This window comes from Oncorhynchus kisutch, linkage group LG10 (assembly GCF_002021735.2).
Source record: "Oncorhynchus kisutch isolate 150728-3 linkage group LG10, Okis_V2, whole genome shotgun sequence".
Classification (NCBI taxonomy): Eukaryota; Metazoa; Chordata; class Actinopteri; order Salmoniformes; family Salmonidae; genus Oncorhynchus; species Oncorhynchus kisutch.
Window position 1 is genome coordinate 26,774,839 of NC_034183.2, and position 22,184 is coordinate 26,797,022.

The 22,184-nt window shown below is 47.4% G+C and overlaps 1 protein-coding gene across 1 annotated transcript in view; it reads left to right on the plus strand.

Annotated features, from left to right (window-relative positions):
* LOC109897972 (cytochrome P450 2J2) overlaps positions 1 to 22,184 on the plus strand; it is a 31,713-nt gene extending 9,529 nt beyond the window's left edge. The window contains exons 3-9 of the mRNA XM_020492675.2: positions 19,017 to 19,166; positions 19,499 to 19,659; positions 19,906 to 20,082; positions 20,231 to 20,372; positions 20,447 to 20,634; positions 20,899 to 21,040; positions 21,602 to 22,184. Of these exons, the coding sequence (XP_020348264.1) occupies positions 19,017 to 19,166; positions 19,499 to 19,659; positions 19,906 to 20,082; positions 20,231 to 20,372; positions 20,447 to 20,634; positions 20,899 to 21,040; positions 21,602 to 21,777 (1,136 nt within the window). The 3' untranslated portion in view covers positions 21,778 to 22,184. The remainder of the gene's footprint in view (positions 1 to 19,016; positions 19,167 to 19,498; positions 19,660 to 19,905; positions 20,083 to 20,230; positions 20,373 to 20,446; positions 20,635 to 20,898; positions 21,041 to 21,601) is intronic.

Consider the following 22,184-nt stretch of genomic DNA (forward strand, 5'->3'; position numbering starts at 1 on the left):
CCCTCCTGTCTGCCACCACCTGTGGCCCATACACCACCACTAATCTAAATTTACAATCCCTTATCGTGACATCCACCCCTATAACCCTCCCCTGCATTACCACAAAAGAATCCTCCACTTTTACCTCCCTGTGCCCACACAAAATCCCTACCCCCGATGAGTGCACCCCCCCAATACCCCAAACCGACTCCCCCTTGTCCCACTCCCTCTTAAACCTACTAACATCCCCTCCATCCCTCAGGTGAACCTCCTGTAAAAAACAAAAATCAAACCCCACACCCTCCAAATAACTAAAAACCGCCCTCCTCTTAACAAAATCCCTTAAACCCCTTACATTTAAAGTAACAAAAGTAAAATTAGACCCCATGAAAGAATCAAATAAAATCATGTAATACACTCAAATTCTAAACCCAGACAGAAAAAAACAAAAACAGGAGACTCACCCGATGCTCCCCTGCTCCATATCTACCGGTGAAAACACCATCCGTACTCCCGACATCCCCCCCACTTCCTCCATCTCACCAACCCAGGATGCAGGAATAGTGTTTGGCTCCGGGGTGCCCTGCACCCTGGGTCTACCCCCACAATCCTCCCCCTCCCCAGTGCTGCAGCTGGATTGGAAAAAAATTGGGGAGGCTGAGTCCCCAAACAAAAAACTCCCCACCTCCTCCTGTACCCAGTCCTGAGTCTTGTTAGGTGTGTCCCCACCCAACAGAAGTTGAGGGCCTGGGGAAACCAGCAGCAACCCAGAGGTTTCTCCCACCCCCATCACTCTCTTGGCCATCCCCTCCCTCTCACTGTCGGCCAATCGCACCCTCCTCTTCATTCTCTTCTTTGGTGATGGCGGTAGTGGAGAGATACCACCCTCCCCCCCCACCAGCTCCTCCACCATACCCCTCATCTCTTCCACCAGGGCACTTTCCCCCCAGTCCACTTGCTCTTCCACCGTCTCCTTCTCCAACACTCCTCCCTCGCTTTCTTCTCTCTCATGCTCCTCCACTCGGTTGCCTTCTTCTGCCGCTTTTCCTGGTTCTCCTACTCCCGTGCCTTCCGTTTCCTTCTCTCTTCCATCCGCCGCTTCTTGCTCCTCCTCCTTCCTTGCGGCCTTCCCCTCTGGACCTGTACTCTGGTCATGAGGCTTGCTTCCTTCCCCCCCTCTTCTTCCCCCATCCCCCGCTCCTGCTCCCCCCCCAGCCGCAGACGCATATGACCTCTGACGAGCCGGGCACCCCCGCCACAGGTGTGCTGACGAGCCACACCCGTGGCACGCCTTAGGCTTGTCACAATCCTTCGCCTCGTGTTCCTCAGATCCACAAAATCTGCATTTTCTTGTGCTGCACGAGGCGAATATGTGGCCGTAGGCCATACAGCGCCTGCAAAATGGGGGCTGACGTGTATAAAACAACGTCCCCCTGTCAGCCCCTAGGGAGAACATAGCAGGAGGATGGAGGTAGCCACCATGTCCCTTTGGGTCCTCTCTGAGGAGGGCCTGGAAGCCTCTCCTCCCATTCCAAAACCCAAGGGAGTCTTTGAGGTGCCTTGCTGAGGAGACGTTATCCATGTATCTCCCCAGAAAGGCCCTCACCTCTTCATCCTTAACGTATGGGTTGTAAATGTTGACAGTTACAACCCTAAAGTTATTCTTCGCCAGGCTTGTTATTTCATAGTGGCTCATCGGCCTCTCGCCTCCCACTGCTCTTGCCCTTCTCAGGATATCATCGTGTTTCTCCTCTGTATATAGTGCCACATCGTATGCTCCCTCCAACGAGTTGCCTTGGAAACAAAACACGTCCTTCACCGTCAGCTTTAGAATCCCCATCAATATTATCCTTCCAAAAGTTTCCCGTCCTAAAGGCTCCAACTCCTTTTCCTTCCAAGCAAAACGAATCGTGTTGGCCAGCCCAATCCCAGGGACCGACCGTGTTGATGTATTTAGCACCATCTCCGCAAGGAGAATGGCGCTCGTTCTCTTCTCTTCCAAAACAATGAAAAAAGAAAAACCAAAGTGACTGAGGCTATTTTTTTTATTTTTTATAAAAAATAATTTATTATCTTCAATACCATTCATTCTTTACAACTCATAATTTTCATACATACTCAAATAATGGTATTTTAATTTAACTAATTTAACTAAACATAAACCCCAAACAAAACCTCAGGGGAGCATCTTCCCTCCCGTCACCCTACAAAATACCTTTCCCTATCTCCCCATCCCTAATCTATCCCCTTACAAATCTAAATGACACCCAGCCCTAAACCCCCCTTCCACCTCTCCCGAGCAGCATGCTGCCCCCACTTCCTCTCCTCCCTCTTCATCCTCCCCCTCAAATCTCCTTCCACCCTCCTCACTATCCCTTCCACCCCCCAATCTCTCCCTGTCTTCACCATGTTCTGCCTGGCTTCCCACAGCCCCCGTTTAAAGAGACTCATGAGAAGCCAGAGCAGAAACCTGTCCCTATCCGTCCCTCTCGCTCTCCCTACACCTCTCTCTAACCTGGCCCACGTCAATACAAAATCCCCCCTTACCAAACCTAACAACACCTGTGCCCTAGACCATACTACTCCGGCAAAGGCACAGTCCCAAAAGACATGGCGCACAGTCTCCTCCCTGCCACAAGAGGATCTTGGACAGGTGGGGGATTGCACCAAACTATACCGGTACATGATGGAACGTACCGGCAAGCACCTATGGAGGCTCAACCAATTCAGGTCCTTGAGCCTGTTGTCCAGACCCCGCGTCTGCACTCCCTCCCAGACCACTTCCGAGATGCCCACTACAGGCACCGGACTCCCTGCCTTTCTGGCCTCCTCGTACAGGTGCCTGTGATCTAAACCTACTCGGGCAACTTCAACCTCAGGGTGCGCACGCAGCCACTTGGCCGCATGACCAAAGTGCCACGGCAGCTGTTCTGCCCGAGGACCCGTGTTAGACCACACCATTATGCTTCTCGCCTGATATGAGAAGAACACCCGCAGGAGGTAACCGGATGGGTGTATCACTGGATGAGCAAGCTCCGTTAACAAGAAAGAAACAAAAATTGTGTCCAGCTTGAGGGGGAAATGTGGTACCCCCCTACCTCCCTCCCCGATGGGACAGATCATGCGCGCCCTGGCGACCCACTCGCACCTGCCACTCCACATGAACTGAAACACAAGCCTCACTAGAGGCCTCCTCAGACAAGCCGGCAATGGGTAGATGTACGCCAAATACAAAAGAGACGGCAACACATCCACCTTTAGGACCAGGACTTTGCCCATAAAAGACAAATACCTAGCCTTCCACATTGCTAGCTTCCTCTGTACCACTGCGATACGCATGTTCCAGTTCAGCGTCGCTGAGCCGGAGGTCTCAAAATGGACCCCGAGAATCCTCAGGGCCCCCTCACAGAGAGATAACCCCCCGGGCACATCCGTTCTACCGCGCCATCTACCGAAAAACTTGACGGAAGACTTTGCATGGTTCAGAACCGCTCCCGACGCTCGGGTGAAATCCCCAAAGATGGCAAGGGACCTTGTCAGGCACGAGTCCTTGCACAGCAGCAAGGAAGTGTCGTCGGCGTACTGCGTCATCTTAACACGCAGCCCACCACTTCCAGGGATCAACAAGCCTTCCACCCCTGTGTCTGCCCTAATGGCAGCCCCCAGAGGCTCCATGTACAGAACGAAGAGGAGAGCCGAGAGTGGGCACCCCTGCCTGACCCCAGACGAGAGGTCAAAAACGTCACCCAAGTGACTATTTACACTAACTCGGCACCCCGCTCCGACATATAATGTACGAATCCATCCTATGAACTTCTCCCCAAATCCTAATCGACCTAACACTCTGAATAAAAAGGATCTATTCACGCGATCAAAGGCTTTCGCCTGATCTAGCGCTGCTACCATTAAAGGCAGTCCTCTATCTTCAACCCAAGCGATGGAGTCCCTGATTAACTGTAGGTTCCATCTAATAGAGCGGCCCTCTACCCCGCACGTCTGATCCTCATGAACGACGTAGGGAAGGGCTGTGCGCAACCGGTCTGCTAAAACCTTTGCAAGTAGCTTGTAATCTACGCACAGCATGGTCAATGGCCGCCAGTTGCCAAGGTCTGTTACTTCCCCCTTCTTATATAAAAGTGACAGCACACCAACAGCCATTGATCCCCCCGGGACCCCCGTCTCAAGGATGGCCTTCAAGACTTCGAGGACCACTGGTCCAAGTATACCCCAAAACTTGAGATAAAACTCAGCCGGCAGCCCATCCATCCCAGGCACCTTCCCTTTTCCCATCCTCCTAAGAGCGCTCTCAACCTCTTCTAGTGAAATCTGGGCCTCCATCACTTCTCTAATGTCCTCCGGCAACCGCCTGGACAAGTGTTCTAAAAACACATTTCCCTGCTCTACATCTATTTCCCTTTCCTTAAATAAACCTTGGAAATGATCAGTTGTCACCCTGACCATATCCTCTGGTTCTCTAACTATACTACCATTTTCTTCCCTAATGCCATGCATTACCTTCCTACTCTGTCTGGCCCTAACCGACTTAAAGAACATAGCGGAACAAGTCTCATTGTGTTCTAGAAAGCCACTATGCGCACGCTCCAGGAAAGCTCGAGCCTTCCGCTCCTGCAACTCCCTGAGCTGCGCCTTTAGGGTAGCGGATCTCTCCCAGTCAAACGACCCGCCGAGGTTGCCTGCCTCATACTCGAGTTCAATTAACCTTTGGATACGATCCACCTCCCTCCTCTCCTCCCTTTTTTTCCTCTTGCAATACCCTATTATAAAAGCCCTAATCCTCACCTTAACTAATTCCCACCACTCTAACACCCCCTCGCACATGGACCGGAGGCCTTCAAGCCTCCAAAAGAAATCATAAAACCTGTCAACAAAAGCCTGCTCCTCCAGCACATCCCGATCTAACTTCCAGTACCCCACCTGCAGGAGCACCCCGTCGTGATCCGAAAAGAAAACAGGCAACAGCCGCCCAGACAACTTACCCAAAGACCTGGGTACAAAAATATAGTCGAGCCTCCGCTCAACCCCCCTGGAGTTGCGCCATGTTGGACCGGCCATTTTCGGAGTAGTGTGCAGACCACCATCAACCAGACCATGGCAAGCCATTAGCCTGGTAATGGCGCCTGCACTGCTATCCCCCCCTATTCCTAAATCTGTATTAAAATCCCCCCCTATCACTAATTTCCTATTTGTGACACACAGGGGCGTCAGACAGTCCACCATCTCCCTCCTGTCTGCCACCACCTGTGGCCCATACACCACCACTAATCTAAATTTACAATCCCTTATCGTGACATCCACCCCTATAACCCTCCCCTGCATTACCACAAAAGAATCCTCCACTTTTACCTCCCTGTGCCCACACAAAATCCCTACCCCCGATGAGTGCACCCCCCCAATACCCCAAACCGACTCCCCCTTGTCCCACTCCCTCTTAAACCTACTAACATCCCCTCCATCCCTCAGGTGAACCTCCTGTAAAAAACAAAAATCAAACCCCACACCCTCCAAATAACTAAAAACCGCCCTCCTCTTAACAAAATCCCTTAAACCCCTTACATTTAAAGTAACAAAAGTAAAATTAGACCCCATGAAAGAATCAAATAAAACATGTAATACACTCAAATTCTAAACCCAGACAGAAAAAAACAAAAACAGGAGACTCACCCGATGCTCCCCTGCTCCATATCTACCGGTGAAAACACCATCCGTACTCCCGACATCCCCCCCACTTCCTCCATCTCACCAACCCAGGATGCAGGAATAGTGTTTGGCTCCGGGGTGCCCTGCACCCTGGGTCTACCCCCACAATCCTCCCCCTCCCCAGTGCTGCAGCTGGATTGGAAAAAAATCGGGGAGGCTGAGTCCCCAAACAAAAAACTCCCCACCTCCTCCTGTACCCAGTCCTGAGTCTTGTTAGGTGTGTCCCCACCCAACAGAAGTTGAGGGCCTGGGGAAACCAGCAGCAACCCAGAGGTTTCTCCCACCCCCATCACTCTCTTGGCCATCCCCTCCCTCTCACTGTCGGCCAATCGCACCCTCCTCTTCATTCTCTTCTTTGGTGATGGCGGTAGTGGAGAGATACCACCCTCCCCCCCCACCAGCTCCTCCACCATACCCCTCATCTCTTCCACCAGGGCACTTTCCCCCCAGTCCACTTGCTCTTCCACCGTCTCCTTCTCCAACACTCCTCCCTCGCTTTCTTCTCTCTCATGCTCCTCCACTCGGTTGCCTTCTTCCGCCGCTTTTCCTGGTTCTCCTACTCCCGTGCCTTCCGTTTCCTTCTCTCTTCCATCCGCCGCTTCTTGCTCCTCCTCCTTCCTTGCGGCCTTCCCCTCTGGACCTGTACTCTGGTCATGAGGCTTGCTTCCTTCCCCCCCTCTTCTTCCCCCATCCCCCGCTCCTGCTCCCCCCCCAGCCGCAGACGCATATGACCTCTGACGAGCCGGGCACCCCCGCCACAGGTGTGCTGACGAGCCACACCCGTGGCACGCCTTAGGCTTGTCACAATCCTTCGCCTCGTGTTCTCTTCTCTTCCAAAACAATGAAAAAAGAAAATCCAAAGTGACTGAGCCTGTTTTTTTTTTTTTTTTTTTTTATAAAAAATAATTTATTATCTTCAATACCATTCATTCTTTACAACTCATAATTTTCATACATACTCAAATAATGGTATTTTAATTTAACTAATTTAACTAAACATAAACCCCAAACAAAACCTCAGGGGAGCATCTTCCCTCCCGTCACCCTACAAAATACCTTTCCCTATCTCCCCATCCCTAATCTATCCCCTTACAAATCTAAATGACACCCAGCCCTAAACCCCCCTTCCACCTCTCCCGAGCAGCATGCTGCCCCCACTTCCTCTCCTCCCTCTTCATCCTCCCCCTCAAATCTCCTTCCACCCTCCTCACTATCCCTTCCACCCCCCAATCTCTCCCTGTCTTCACCATGTTCTGCCTGGCTTCCCACAGCCCCCGTTTAAAGAGACTCATGAGAAGCCAGAGCAGAAACCTGTCCCTATCCGTCCCTCTCGCTCTCCCTACACCTCTCTCTAACCTGGCCCACGTCAATACAAAATCCCCCCTTACCAAACCTAACAACACCCGTGCCCTAGACCATACTACTCCGGCAAAGGCACAGTCCCAAAAGACATGGCGCACAGTCTCCTCCCTGCCACAAGAGGATCTTGGACAGGTGGGGGATTGCACCAAACTATACCGGTACATGATGGAACGTACCGGCAAGCACCTATGGAGGCTCAACCAATTCAGGTCCTTGAGCCTGTTGTCCAGACCCCGCGTCTGCACTCCCTCCCAGACCACTTCCGAGATGCCCACTACAGGCAACGGACTCCCTGCCTTTCTGGCCTCCTCGTACAGGTGCCTGTGATCTAAACCTACTCGGGCAACTTCAACCTCAGGGTGCGCACGCAGCCACTTGGCCGCATGACCAAAGTGCCACGGCAGCTGTTCTGCCCGAGGACCCGTGTTAGACCACACCATTATGCTTCTCGCCTGATATGAGAAGAACACCCGCAGGAGGTAACCGGATGGGTGTATCACTGGATGAGCAAGCTCCGTTAACAAGAAAGAAACAAAAATTGTGTCCAGCTTGAGGGGGAAATGTGGTACCCCCCTACCTCCCTCCCCGATGGGACAGATCATGCGCGCCCTGGCGACCCACTCGCACCTGCCACTCCACATGAACTGAAACACAAGCCTCACTAGAGGCCTCCTCAGACAAGCCGGCAATGGGTAGATGTACGCCAAATACAAAAGAGACGGCAACACATCCACCTTTAGGACCAGGACTTTGCCCATAAAAGACAAATACCTAGCCTTCCACATTGCTAGCTTCCTCTGTACCACTGCGATACGCATGTTCCAGTTCAGCGTCGCTGAGCCGGAGGTCTCAAAATGGACCCCGAGAATCCTCAGGGCCCCCTCACAGAGAGATAACCCCCCGGGCACATCCGTTCTACCGCGCCATCTACCGAAAAACTTGACGGAAGACTTTGCATGGTTCAGAACCGCTCCCGACGCTCGGGTGAAATCCCCAAAGATGGCAAGGGACCTTGTCAGGCACGAGTCCTTGCACAGCAGCAAGGAAGTGTCGTCGGCGTACTGCGTCATCTTAACACGCAGCCCACCACTTCCAGGGATCAACAAGCCTTCCACCCCTGTGTCTGCCCTAATGGCAGCCCCCAGAGGCTCCATGTACAGAACGAAGAGGAGAGCCGAGAGTGGGCACCCCTGCCTGACCCCAGACGAGAGGTCAAAAACGTCACCCAAGTGACTATTTACACTAACTCGGCACCCCGCTCCGACATATAATGTACGAATCCATCCTATGAACTTCTCCCCAAATCCTAATCGACCTAACACTCTGAATAAAAAGGATCTATTCACGCGATCAAAGGCTTTCGCCTGATCTAGCGCTGCTACCATTAAAGGCAGTCCTCTATCTTCAACCCAAGCGATGGAGTCCCTGATTAACTGTAGGTTCCATCTAATAGAGCGGCCCTCTACCCCGCACGTCTGATCCTCATGAACGACGTAGGGAAGGGCTGTGCGCAACCGGTCTGCTAAAACCTTTGCAAGTAGCTTGTAATCTACGCACAGCATGGTCAATGGCCGCCAGTTGCCAAGGTCTGTTACTTCCCCCTTCTTATATAAAAGTGACAGCACACCAACAGCCATTGATCCCCCCGGGACCCCCGTCTCAAGGATGGCCTTCAAGACTTCGAGGACCACTGGTCCAAGTATACCCCAAAACTTGAGATAAAACTCAGCCGGCAGCCCATCCATCCCAGGCACCTTCCCTTTTCCCATCCTCCTAAGAGCGCTCTCAACCTCTTCTAGTGAAATCTGGGCCTCCATCACTTCTCTAATGTCCTCCGGCAACCGCCTGGACAAGTGTTCTAAAAACACATTTCCCTGCTCTACATCTATTTCCCTTTCCTTAAATAAACCTTGGAAATGATCAGTTGTCACCCTGACCATATCCTCTGGTTCTCTAACTATACTACCATTTTCTTCCCTAATGCCATGCATTACCTTCCTACTCTGTCTGGCCCTAACCGACTTAAAGAACATAGCGGAACAAGTCTCATTGTGTTCTAGAAAGCCACTATGCGCACGCTCCAGGAAAGCTCGAGCCTTCCGCTCCTGCAACTCCCTGAGCTGCGCCTTTAGGGTAGCGGATCTCTCCCAGTCAAACGACCCGCCGAGGTTGCCTGCCTCATACTCGAGTTCAATTAACCTTTGGATACGATCCACCTCCCTCCTCTCCTCCCTTTTTTTCCTCTTGCAATACCCTATTATAAAAGCCCTAATCCTCACCTTAACTAATTCCCACCACTCTAACACCCCCTCGCACATGGACCGGAGGCCTTCAAGCCTCCAAAAGAAATCATAAAACCTGTCAACAAAAGCCTGCTCCTCCAGCACATCCCGATCTAACTTCCAGTACCCCCTACCAAAGAGGCAGACTGGAGACCCCACCTGCAGGAGCACCCCGTCGTGATCCGAAAAGAAAACAGGCAACAGCCGCCCAGACAACTTACCCAAAGACCTGGGTACAAAAATATAGTCGAGCCTCCGCTCAACCCCCCTGGAGTTGCGCCATGTAGGACCGGCCATTTTCGGAGTAGTGTGCAGACCACCATCAACCAGACCATGGCAAGCCATTAGCCTGGTAATGGCGCCTGCACTGCTATCCCCCCCTATTCCTAAATCTGTATTAAAATCCCCCCCTATCACTAATTTCCTATTTGTGACACACAGGGGCGTCAGACAGTCCACCATCTCCCTCCTGTCTGCCACCACCTGTGGCCCATACACCACCACTAATCTAAATTTACAATCCCTTATCGTGACATCCACCCCTATAACCCTCCCCTGCATTACCACAAAAGAATCCTCCACTTTTACCTCCCTGTGCCCACACAAAATCCCTACCCCCGATGAGTGCACCCCCCCAATACCCCAAACCGACTCCCCCTTGTCCCACTCCCTCTTAAACCTACTAACATCCCCTCCATCCCTCAGGTGAACCTCCTGTAAAAAACAAAAATCAAACCCCACACCCTCCAAATAACTAAAAACCGCCCTCCTCTTAACAAAATCCCTTAAACCCCTTACATTTAAAGTAACAAAAGTAAAATTAGACCCCATGAAAGAATCAAATAAAATCATGTAATACACTCAAATTCTAAACCCAGACAGAAAAAAACAAAAACAGGAGACTCACCCGATGCTCCCCTGCTCCATATCTACCGGTGAAAACACCATCCGTACTCCCGACATCCCCCCCACTTCCTCCATCTCACCAACCCAGGATGCAGGAATAGTGTTTGGCTCCGGGGTGCCCTGCACCCTGGGTCTACCCCCACAATCCTCCCCCTCCCCAGTGCTGCAGCTGGATTGGAAGAAAATCGGGGAGGCTGAGTCCCCAAACAAAAAACTCCCCACCTCCTCCTGTACCCAGTCCTGAGTCTTGTTAGGTGTGTCCCCACCCAACAGAAGTTGAGGGCCTGGGGAAACCAGCAGCAACCCAGAGGTTTCTCCCACCCCCATCACTCTCTTGGCCATCCCCTCCCTCTCACTGTCGGCCAATCGCACCCTCCTCTTCATTCTCTTCTTTGGTGTTGGCGGTAGTGGAGAGATACCACCCTCCCCCCCCACCAGCTCCTCCACCATACCCCTCATCTCTTCCACCAGGGCACTTTCCCCCCAGTCCACTTGCTCTTCCACCGTCTCCTTCTCCAACACTCCTCCCTCGCTTTCTTCTCTCTCATGCTCCTCCACTCGGTTGCCTTCTTCTGCCGCTTTTCCTGGTTCTCCTACTCCCGTGCCTTCCGTTTCCTTCTCTCTTCCATCCGCCGCTTCTTGCTCCTCCTCCTTCCTTGCGGCCTTCCCCTCTGGACCTGTACTCTGGTCATGAGGCTTGCTTCCTTCCCCCCCTCTTCTTCCCCCATCCCCCGCTCCTGCTCCCCCCCCAGCCGCAGACGCATATGACCTCTGACGAGCCGGGCACCCCCGCCACAGGTGTGCTGACGAGCCACACCCGTGGCACGCCTTAGGCTTGTCACAATCCTTCGCCTCGTGTTCCTCAGATCCACAAAATCTGCATTTTCTTGTGCTGCACGAGGCGAATATGTGGCCGTAGGCCATACAGCGCCTGCAAAATGGGGGCTGACGTGTATAAAACAACGTCCCCCTGTCAGCCCCTAGGGAGAACATAGCAGGAGGATGGAGGTAGCCACCATGTCCCTTTGGGTCCTCTCTGAGGAGGGCCTGGAAGCCTCTCCTCCCATTCCAAAACCCAAGGGAGTCTTTGAGGTGCCTTGCTGAGGAGACGTTATCCATGTATCTCCCCAGAAAGGCCCTCACCTCTTCATCCTTAACGTATGGGTTGTAAATGTTGACAGTTACAACCCTAAAGTTATTCTTCGCCAGGCTTGTTATTTCATAGTGGCTCATCGGCCTCTCGCCTCCCACTGCTCTTGCCCTTCTCAGGATATCATCGTGTTTCTCCTCTGTATATAGTGCCACATCGTATGCTCCCTCCAACGAGTTGCCTTGGAAACAAAACACGTCCTTCACCGTCAGCTTTAGAATCCCCATCAATATTATCCTTCCAAAAGTTTCCCGTCCTAAAGGCTCCAACTCCTTTTCCTTCCAAGCAAAACGAATCGTGTTGGCCAGCCCAATCCCAGGGACCGACCGTGTTGATGTATTTAGCACCATCTCCGCAAGGAGAATGGCGCTCGTTCTCTTCTCTTCCAAAACAATGAAAAAAGAAAATCCAAAGTGACTGAGCCTGTTCTGGTGCAAACAAACACAGAGACAGGAACAATCACCCACAAACACACAGTGAAACCCAGGCTACCTAAATATGGTTCCCAATCAGAGACAACGAGAATCACCTGACTCTGATTGAGAACCTCAGGCAGCCATAGACTATGCTAGACACCCCTACTCAGCCACAATCCCAATACCTACTAAAACCCCAATACAAAAACACAACACAAAATAAACCCATGTCACCCCCTGGCCTGACCAAATAAATATATAAACACAAAATACTAAGACCAGGGCGTGACAGAGGGTGTTTTTTTTACTCTTTATTCAGTTTTACAAACATAAGACAACACAAAACAATATAAATAATATACAACTACAAAAAATTAAAAAGACTAGCTATAAAGATACCGTACTTTAGACAAGTTAAACACTCCAGGCAGAAGGCTACAAAGGTTAAAGTGCAATCTGTAGTACAGGGACAGAGTCACCATTGATATGGGTGGAGAAATGTAACCACTCACACTCACAGACAGTCATGGCCACAGACCGACCATCCACTGGATCAAAAATAAAGTTTACAATGCTTTTCTTATGTAGGTGTAAACAAAACAAAAAACAGCGCAAAACAAGCTCACATTTTAGTCTCTGACAGGGCAAGATGAACAAGGCATCCACACCAAGAAATGCTCATCCAACCCTTAAGTCACAGGGGTGTCAAATACAGTTATTTTTGTTTTAATATGAATGCCATAGGTGTAAATTCTTCTTCTAAACAGTAACGGGAGTCGGTATCAATTGAAGGCATATTCAGACCATTAAATAATCAATCAATCAATCAATCAGCAAAGGGTATTGAGGAGATTCAGAGGTGTATAGCTCAGAGTAAAATTGTTTGAATTGATCATTTCTTTCTTTATGTATAACTGTGGTAGTACCAGACAGGGTTCTTATTGGTGGAATTAAACGTGAGGCCTCAGATTTACAGATCTGATGTGCAAGGAGTTTACTGGCTTTGTCACCTTATTCATACACTCTGTATCGAGCTCGTTTTTCAACCACTCCACAAATTTCTTGTTAGCAAACTATAGTTTTGGCAAGTCGGTTAGGACATCTACTTTGTGCATGACACAAGTCATTTTTCCAACAATTGTTAACAGACAGATTATTTCACGTATAATTCACTGTATCATAATTCCAGGAAGTTTACATACACTAAATTGACTGTGCCTTTAAACAGCTTGTAAAATTACCAAAAATTATGTCATGGCTTTATAGGCTTCTGATATGCTATTTGACATCATTTGAGTCAATTAGAGGTGTACCTGTGGATGTATTTCAAGGCCTACCTTCAAACTCAGTACCTCTTTGCTTGACATCATGGGAAAATCAAAAGAAATCAGCCAAGACCTCAGAAAAAAATTGTGGACCTCCACAAGTCTGGTTCATCCTTGGGAGCAATTTCCAAACGCCTGAAGGTACCATCTGTATAAACAATAGTACGCAAGTATAAACACCATGGGACCACGAAGCTGTCATACAGCTCAGGAAGGAGACGCGTTCTGTCTCCTAGAGATGAACGTACTTTGGTGCAAAAAGTGCAAATCAATCCCAGAACAACAGCAAAGGACCTTGTGAAGATGCTGGAGGAAACAAGTACAAAAGTATCTATATCCACAGTAAAATTAGTCCAATATCGACATAACCTGAAAGGCCGCTCAGCAAGGAAGAAGCCACTGCTCCAAAACCACCATAAAAAAGCCAGACTACGGTTTGCAACTGCACATGAGGACAAAGATCGTACTTTTTGGAGAAATGTCCTCTGGTCTGATGAAACAAAAATAAAACTGTTTGGCCATAATGACCATTGTTATGTTTGGAGGAAAAAGGGGTGCAGCACGGGGGTGGCAGCGCTTTGCTGCAGGAGGGACTGGTGCACTTCACACAATAGATGACATCATGAAGTAGGAAAATTATATGGACATATTGAAGCAAAATCTCAAGACATCAGTCAGGAAGTTAAAGCTTGGCCGCAGATGGATCTTCCAAATGGACAATGAGTCCAAGAATACTTCCAAAGTTGTGGCAAAATGGCTTAAGGACAGTCAAGGTATTGGAGTGGCCATCACAAAGCCCTGACCTCAATCCCATAGAAGATTTGTGGTCAGAACTGAAAAAGCGTGTGCGATCAAGGAAACCAGACTCAGTTACACCAGCTCTGTCAGGAGGAATGGGCCAAAATTCATCCAACTTATTGTGGGAAGCTTGTGGAAGGCTACCCGAAACGTTTGACCCAAGTGAAACAATTTAAAGGCAATGCTACCAAATACTAATTGAGTGTATGTAAACTTCTGATCACTGGGAATGTGATGAAATAAATACAAGTTGAAATAAATCATTTTCTCTACTATTATTCTGACATTTCACATTCTTTGTGATAACATGCGTCTTGGTGAGAGGTGTAGGAGTCAGGCGCAGGAGAGAGCAGGGATGTCTGAGAAGCGTGTTTAATAATAGAGTCCAGCAATACAAAAACGGCACAGACCAAAACCCCAAAACTACGCTCTCGAATAATCAGAAAACTCGTGCAAACGCACGGAGGAACAAACACAGTTCCGACACTTTACATACACGTGCGTAATAGCGAAAAAACAACAAACATCAAATACAATCGAGCGCAATGCACACAAGTCTAATCCTGCACGAATTACGGCAGGTAACAGGTGCCCTATATACCCACAGAAATCAAAGCAATGAAAACCAGGTGTGAAAAGGAACACAGACAAAACAACCAGAAAAAGAAAAAGGGATCGGTAGCGGCTAGTAGACCGGCGACGCCGAGCACCGAGCGCCGCCCGAACAGGGAGAGGAGTTGCCTTCAGGAGGAGGCGTGACATTCTTAAAATGAAGTGGTGACCCTAACTGACCTAAGACAGGGCATTTTTACTATGATTAAATGTCATGAATTGTGAAAAACGGAGTTTAAATGTATTTGGCTAAGGTGTATGTAATCTTCTGACTTCAAGTGTAGATCAGAGGAAGGACCTGTAGCATACTTCTCTTCCAATGTAGCTATGGCTTCACCCAGGTCTCAAAGCTGCTGAGAGCGACCTTTGATTTTGTTGGCTGTATAAGAAATCTTTTGGCCACCTAGGCATGCTTTGAGAGACTCCCACATGGTAGAGCAGGACATACCTGGCGTTGAATTAATTTCTAGGAATAAGGTGATTTCAGAAGAAATTAAATTGACAAACTCCTTACCTGAGAGTAAAATGGGGTTAAGACGCCATTGATAACACAGGAGGTTGCTGGGGAAACTGTAGGTCAAGCACTAATGGTGAATGGTCAGAAATAACAATACTCTCATAAGTACTCCTCTGAAGGTTAGGCAGAAGCTACAAAGGGAGTAGATTTATCAACCAAAATGGCAGTACCTCTTGATTTACTATGAAAGTTAGAGTAGAACAGTTGACCAACCCAGTCCCTACGCATCCTAAACTGCTCACCAGTCCTCAAGTGAGTCTCTAGTAGAAATGGAAAATTTGCATTCAAACCCTTTACGTGTGTCAGCACCCTCTTATGCTTCACAGGGTTGTTAGCCCCTTTGATGTTCCACGAAATGTACTTGAACGTATTAATTCGGCCAACCTGAGCACTCACCATTATACAACCCTGTCATTAGAGCATAGTGTGGAAAAGCAATGAATGCCCAAAAACCCCCAGTATAACTTGTCTCCGAGTAATAATGTACAGTGTAAAATACTTGGAAAAGTACATGGAAAAAAAAAACTAAAAAGAAGACAGAATGACAACATTAGAACTGACCAATTCCCCCCAACCACCTCCCCACATCCCAGACAATACCTCCCCAAACAAGGTAGAAGCCTAAATAGGACATGTTCTCTTCGCACAGTATGTCTGTGAGAGTGCGATGTTAAACCCAAACCCACTGTCCTGCTCTTTAAAGTCGCGGTTTGTGTTAGTGGATCAAGCAGCAAAAAGAGAGAAAAAATAAATAGTGAAGCCCATGTGCAATTGAAGTTAGAAAAGCACCACTTGTAGATGTATATATTTATATTCCCAGTCTTATAACAGGCATTGAGAGAGAAAATAAATCAAATGTATCAAGGCTCTCAACCAAAAACCTAATTTGATGTAAGCAAATTGTAGTAAGACGACCCCAAAATTATAAAAAAAAAAAGAATTGTCTAGTTGGACGATAAGACAACTTTACAGCCAGGACCAAAAAACGATGTATGGGCAAAGTTGGGCATAAATGACGTTCAAAACCTTTAACATTGAAGTGAAGACCCCCCAAAACGTGTAGCCTCGGAACATTTTACTGTTTACTGGGTCAGTACAAACAGATGCAGTAAACAAATAACCAAAGATATTTTGAGTCACTGAGACACTATGTAAACAAACTGAATAGGTGAATTAGACAGCATGGAAACAAAGGAGTTAAATAAACCCTTAATACAATCAAATTAAAATGCTTGTAAGGCAAGCACACTAGATGATCAAAATATTAGCTCACATCAAATAAGCCAAATAAGTACGTTATACCTAAACATACTTGTACCACAGGTGGGCTACTTACTTTACTATCCACAGTTCGCAAGCAACAGTTGCTGATCTATGGGCAAGTTCAAGACTTCTTGATGGGACGTTGAATGTGAGCCAAATAAATACGATGTTGCTGCAAAATACACATAAACTGTAAGAATACTGCATTAGCAAACGGAAAACACGTCGGTCGCACATTGCGCCCCTAGTAGCCCCCCAGAGGGTGTTTTTTAATAGAAGCCTCTCAAACATAATCCAGTTAGAATCAGGAATTGTTGTTTTGTTTAGGCCCCTTACTTTTTTCAATCTTTACTAACGACATGCCACTGGCTTTGAGTAAAGCCAGTGTGTCTATGTATGTGGATGACTCAACACTATACACGTCAGCTACTACAGAAACTGAAATGACTGCAACACTTAACAAAGAGCTGCATTTAGTTTCAAAATGGGTAGCAAGCAATAAGTTAGTCCTAAATATTTCCAAAACTAAAAGCATTGTATTTGGGACAAATCATTCACTAAACCCTAAACCTCAACTACATCTTAGCAAGCTGAGGTGACTAAACTGCTTGGAGTAACACCGGATTGTAAACTGTCATAACTGTCCATAATAAAGCGTTACTCTGCCTTCGTAACAACACTATCAACAAGGCAGGTCCTACAGACCTTAGTTTTGTCGCACCTAGACTATTGTTCAGTGGTGTGGTCAGGTGCCACAAAGAGGGACTTAGGAAAAAGACAGTTGGCTCAGAACAGGGCAGCATGGCTGGCCCTTAAAAGTACACCGAGAGCTAACAATAATGACATGCAAGTCAATCTCACATGGCTAAAAGTGGAAGAGAGATTGACTTCATCACTACTTGTTTTTGTAAGAGGTGTTGACAAGCTGAATGTACCCAGCTGTTTGTTTAAAATACTTGCACACAGCTCGGACAGCCATACCCCACAAGACATGCCACCAGAGGTCTCTTCACAGTCCCCAAGTCCAGAACAGACTATGGGAGGTGCACAGTACTACATAGAGCCATTACTACATGGAGCGCTATTCCACATCAGGTAACCGATGTAAGCAGTAGAATCAGATTTTTTTTTAAACAGGTAAAAATACAACTTATGGAGCAATGGGAACTGTGAAGAGACACAGAAAGGTACAGACATATACATACATTGTGATATTGTTGTATGGTGGTATTAAACATTTTGTATTGTATATATGTAGTGGTGTAATAATGTTATATGATGTCCTGTTTTATATGTAATGTAGGTGCTTTAATATGTTTGTACCCTAGGAAGAGTAGCTGCTGCCTTGGCAACTCATCACAAACCATCTCAATTGGGTTGAGGTTGGGTGATTGTGGAGGCCAGGTCATCTGATGGAGCACCATCACTCTTGTTCTTGGTCAAATAGCCCTTACACAGCCTGGAAGTGTGTGTTGGGTCATTGTCCTGTTGAAAAACAAATGATAGTCCCACTAACCACAAACCAGATGGGATGGCGTATCACTGCAGAATGCTGTGGTAGCCATGCTGGTTAAGTGTGCCTTGAATTCTAAATAAATCAGAGTGTCACCAGCAAAGCACCCCCACACCATCACACCTCCTCCTCCTTGCTTCATGGTGGGAACCACACATACAGAGATCATTCGTTCACCTACTCTGCGTTTCACAAAGACACGGTGGTTGAAACCAAAAATCTAAAATTTAGACTCATCAGACCAAAGGACAGATTTCCACTGGTCTAATGTCCATTGCTTGTGTTTCTTGGCCCAAGCAAGTCTCTTATTCTTATTGGTGTCCTTTAGTAGTGGTTTCTTTACAGCAATTCGACCATGAAGGCCTGATTGACACAGTCTCCTCCGAACGGTTGATGTTGAGATGTGTCTGTTACTTGAGCTCTGTGAAGCATTTATTTGGGCTGCAATCTGAGGTGCAGTTAGCTCTAATAAACTTGACTGACCTTCGGATGTCTTAAAGTAATGATGGACTGTAATTTCTCTTTGCTTATTTGAGCTGTTCTTGCCATAATATGGACTTGTTTTTCCCCCAAATAGGGCTATCTTCTGTATTCCACCTTTACCTTGTCACATCACAACTGATTGGCTCAAACGCATTAAGAAGGAAAGATATTCCACAAATGAACTTTTAACAAGACACACCTGTTAATTGAAATGCATTCGCCAGGTGACTACCTCATTAAGCTGGTTGAGAGAATGCCAAGTGTGCAAAGCTGTCATCAAGGCAAAGGGTGGCTACTTTGAAGAATCTCAAATATATAAAATATAACACTTTAACACTTTTTTAGTTACTACATTATTCCATGTGTTATTTCATAGTTTTGATGTCGTCACTATTATTCCACAATGTACAAAATAGTAAAAATAAAGAAAAACCCTTAATGAGTATGTGTGTCTAAACGTTTGACTGGTACTGTATATATTGTCAATAATCTAAAGATGCTTGCCTACCTCACTTCCTCTCCTTCATCTGAAATAGCTGAAAAAGGATGCCTACCAGGAATTAACTTTCCACCTGCCCAATGCACCTATCACTGCAGATGGGGGAAAGGAGATAAGGAGATGAAGGATATTTTAGACTATTGAGATCCACCCAATACCTGGCTCTTAATCTCCACCTCTCCTCTGACCTCAGGTATCACTCTAAGCAACGGTCTCATGTGGAAGAGCCAGAGAAAGTTTGCTCATACCCACCTGCGATTCTTCGGAGAAGGGAAGAAGGGACTGGAGCACTACATCCAGCTGGAGAGCAACTTCCTGTGTGAGGCCTTCAGAGAGGAGCAGGGTATGTATACGGTACAGTATATGTAGGGTTAGGGTTACTACTTTTTATTTAATAGAAATAACAACACTGCACTGTAGACATACACCAGACATGTACTGTACACATTCCTGTCATAACATTGTGAGAACACACTTGATACTTGCACACTCTATCAATATATCATGTCAACTGTGTCCCCTATAGAATAAGTGTAACCTTCATGTGCCTTTGGTCCACTTATACTTAACTTACTACTACTACTAATAATAATAAAATAATAAAGACACATGCAGGACAACAGTTGATGAGAGAATCCATCCAAGCTTTGACAGTAACACATACTGGCTATGCAGGGGGAGGGTTCAACCCCCATTACATCCTGAACAACGCGGTGGGGAACATTATCTCTTCTGTGGTGTTCGGCCATCGCTTCGAGTACAGCGATGAAAACTTCCAGAAGCTCCTACGCTTGGACAACGAGGTTGTGATATTATCCGGCACTGCTCGGGCTCAGGTGGGTGTCAAGTTGTTGGCTGGTCAATGGTCTTAACTCCTTCAGATGGGATGTTAAACTTAGAGCCTAGCTCTCAGTGGTCAGAGCTCATGTCCCTGTCCTCGCAAAACTATTTTGGTGAATTACCTGAAAAATCCTATCCTTTTATCATAACTATTATGCACATACAGTATAAACAGGAAAATAAACATAACTGTTCTCCTGTAGCTTGATCTGTATGTGTAACTCTGTCCCTTCCTGTCCCAGCTGTATGATGCCTTCCCACACATCATGAAATACCTGCCTGGTCCCCACCAGACCATCCACTCCAACTACCAACAGATCACCGACTTCCTGCGGGCAGAGATAGAGAAGCATCAGGAGGACTGGGATCCAGAGGACCCCCGGGACTACATAGACACATACCTCACAGAGATGAACAAGGTATGGTACCAGAATAGTAGCCAACACTAAGACAAAGGTCAAAGACACACATCACGTGAATGTAGCAAACCACTTCTACCAGACAGACAAGTCATGTTTTGTTTTATTTTGACACATTCCAATCCACCTTCTCCTTAAACATTCTCAGAGGAAGGAGGACCCTAAAGCTGGCTTCAACACAGAGACTCTGGTGGTGTGTACTCTGGACCTGATCGAGGCTGGGATGGAGTCTGCTGCCACCACCTTACGCTGGGCCCTGGTCTACATGATGAACTACCCAGAGATACAGGGTGAGTCAACTCTTCCACAGCACCACTGAGTTTGATTGATCAATTGATTGATCCCTTCTCCTTTATCCCTCCAGAGAAGGTCCAGGCTGAGATAGACAGAGTGATAGGACAGTCCCGCCAGCCCACCACGGCTGACAGACCCAACATGCCCTTCACAGAAGCTGTCATCCATGAAATACAGAGGATAGGAAACATTGTGCCGCTGGGTTTCCCCAAGATGGCCAGCAAAGACACGAAACTTGGGGGATATTTCATACCCAAGGTAAGATACAGCATTAACAGTCCTGAGTCCCTCCATGTGTCAAGTGAATGATACTTGTCCCTGAACTTTTGTGACATTCAGCTCTCAAGGCTAGTAGAATACAAACAATAGCTACCAAAATCCATGGATGATTTGTACAGTTAGTAATTAATGTACCAACCTAACCATATGGCTGCTACAACTGGATAGTAGGCTATAGTCCTGCCCTGCACATTGCTGGGCATGTGGGCAGTCTGTGAGTTACAATATCTCTGTGCTATTCAGGGGACGGTTGTCACCACCAACCTGTCTTCGGTGCTGTTTGACAAAGACGAGTGGGAAACTCCAAACACTTTCAACCCAGAGCACTTTCTGGATTCTGAAGGACAGTTCAGAAGGAGAGATGCCTTCCTGCCTTTCTCAGCAGGTGATACAACAGACTATCCGTACAACATGTATTGTTTGTTGCTCAGGTTATGATCTCTGTGGGTTGTGTTTTCATGTTTTTATTACAAAGTTGTGTGATGAGTAACCTTGCCTGTGACTGGAAAACGTAACATTAAGATTAAGAGCTCTTTATGGGTCAATTGTACAGAAGGTCCAACTGAAATTTGACATCTGCTTTTATCAGAACTCGTCCGAAAAGACACACGTATACAGGTTTTTGGAGAGGTGGGGGGCTTCCACACTGAGTGCCCAGGGAGCTGTTGTTTTGGGGGGTTAAGTGCATTGCTCAGGGTTACAACGGTAGGCAATAGCATCTAGGATTTGATACCAGCTACTCTCCTGTTGCCAGCTCACTTCCAGACAGATTTTGTTCAGTTGAACCCTCCGGTTGCTGGCTCGCCTCTCAAACCACTTGGATATCTGCCACTCCTGAGCTTTTGACAAATGATCCAGGTTCAAACCCAGTCAGTCACATATCTTTCTCCCTCAGGTAAGCGTGTGTGTCTCCTCAGATGAAATGTGTGTGTGTCTGTCTCTCCAGGTAAGCGTGCGTGTGTGGGGGAGCATCTGGCTCGAATGGAACTGTTCCTGTTCTTCTCCTCCTTGCTCCAGCGTTTCTCCTGGTCTCCGGTCCCTGGAGCCATGCCCAGTTTGGAGGGTGTCCTGGGGTTCACTCACTCCCCAGCAGAGTTCCTGGTCCGAGCCCTGCCACGGTGACCACCTCCTCACATTGACCATTTCCCCCTCACTCTGATCAAAACATAGAGCATCACATGATGTCTCCAAACTGGCTGGCTGGAAGAAGCAGGAAACAGCTGTGAGTGTTGCGATTCACTGGACAGGGAGAAGTAGACTACAGGATATAATTACTGTGTATTTTATTGATTCAACTACAGGTAACTGCAATTTACGGAGCACTCAATACTGAACTAATAGCAATTTACTAACGCAGATTTACTGAAATTACACATTTTCCAGGTCCAATTATAGATTCTATCAATATATGTTCTGAACATAATGTTCTTGGTGTCTTCTTTTAAAAAAATTACACTTTTGAACAGAATATTGATTTCCCTGTCATACAACTGTGTACTTTGTATCAAATAAAGATATGCAAAGGTGAA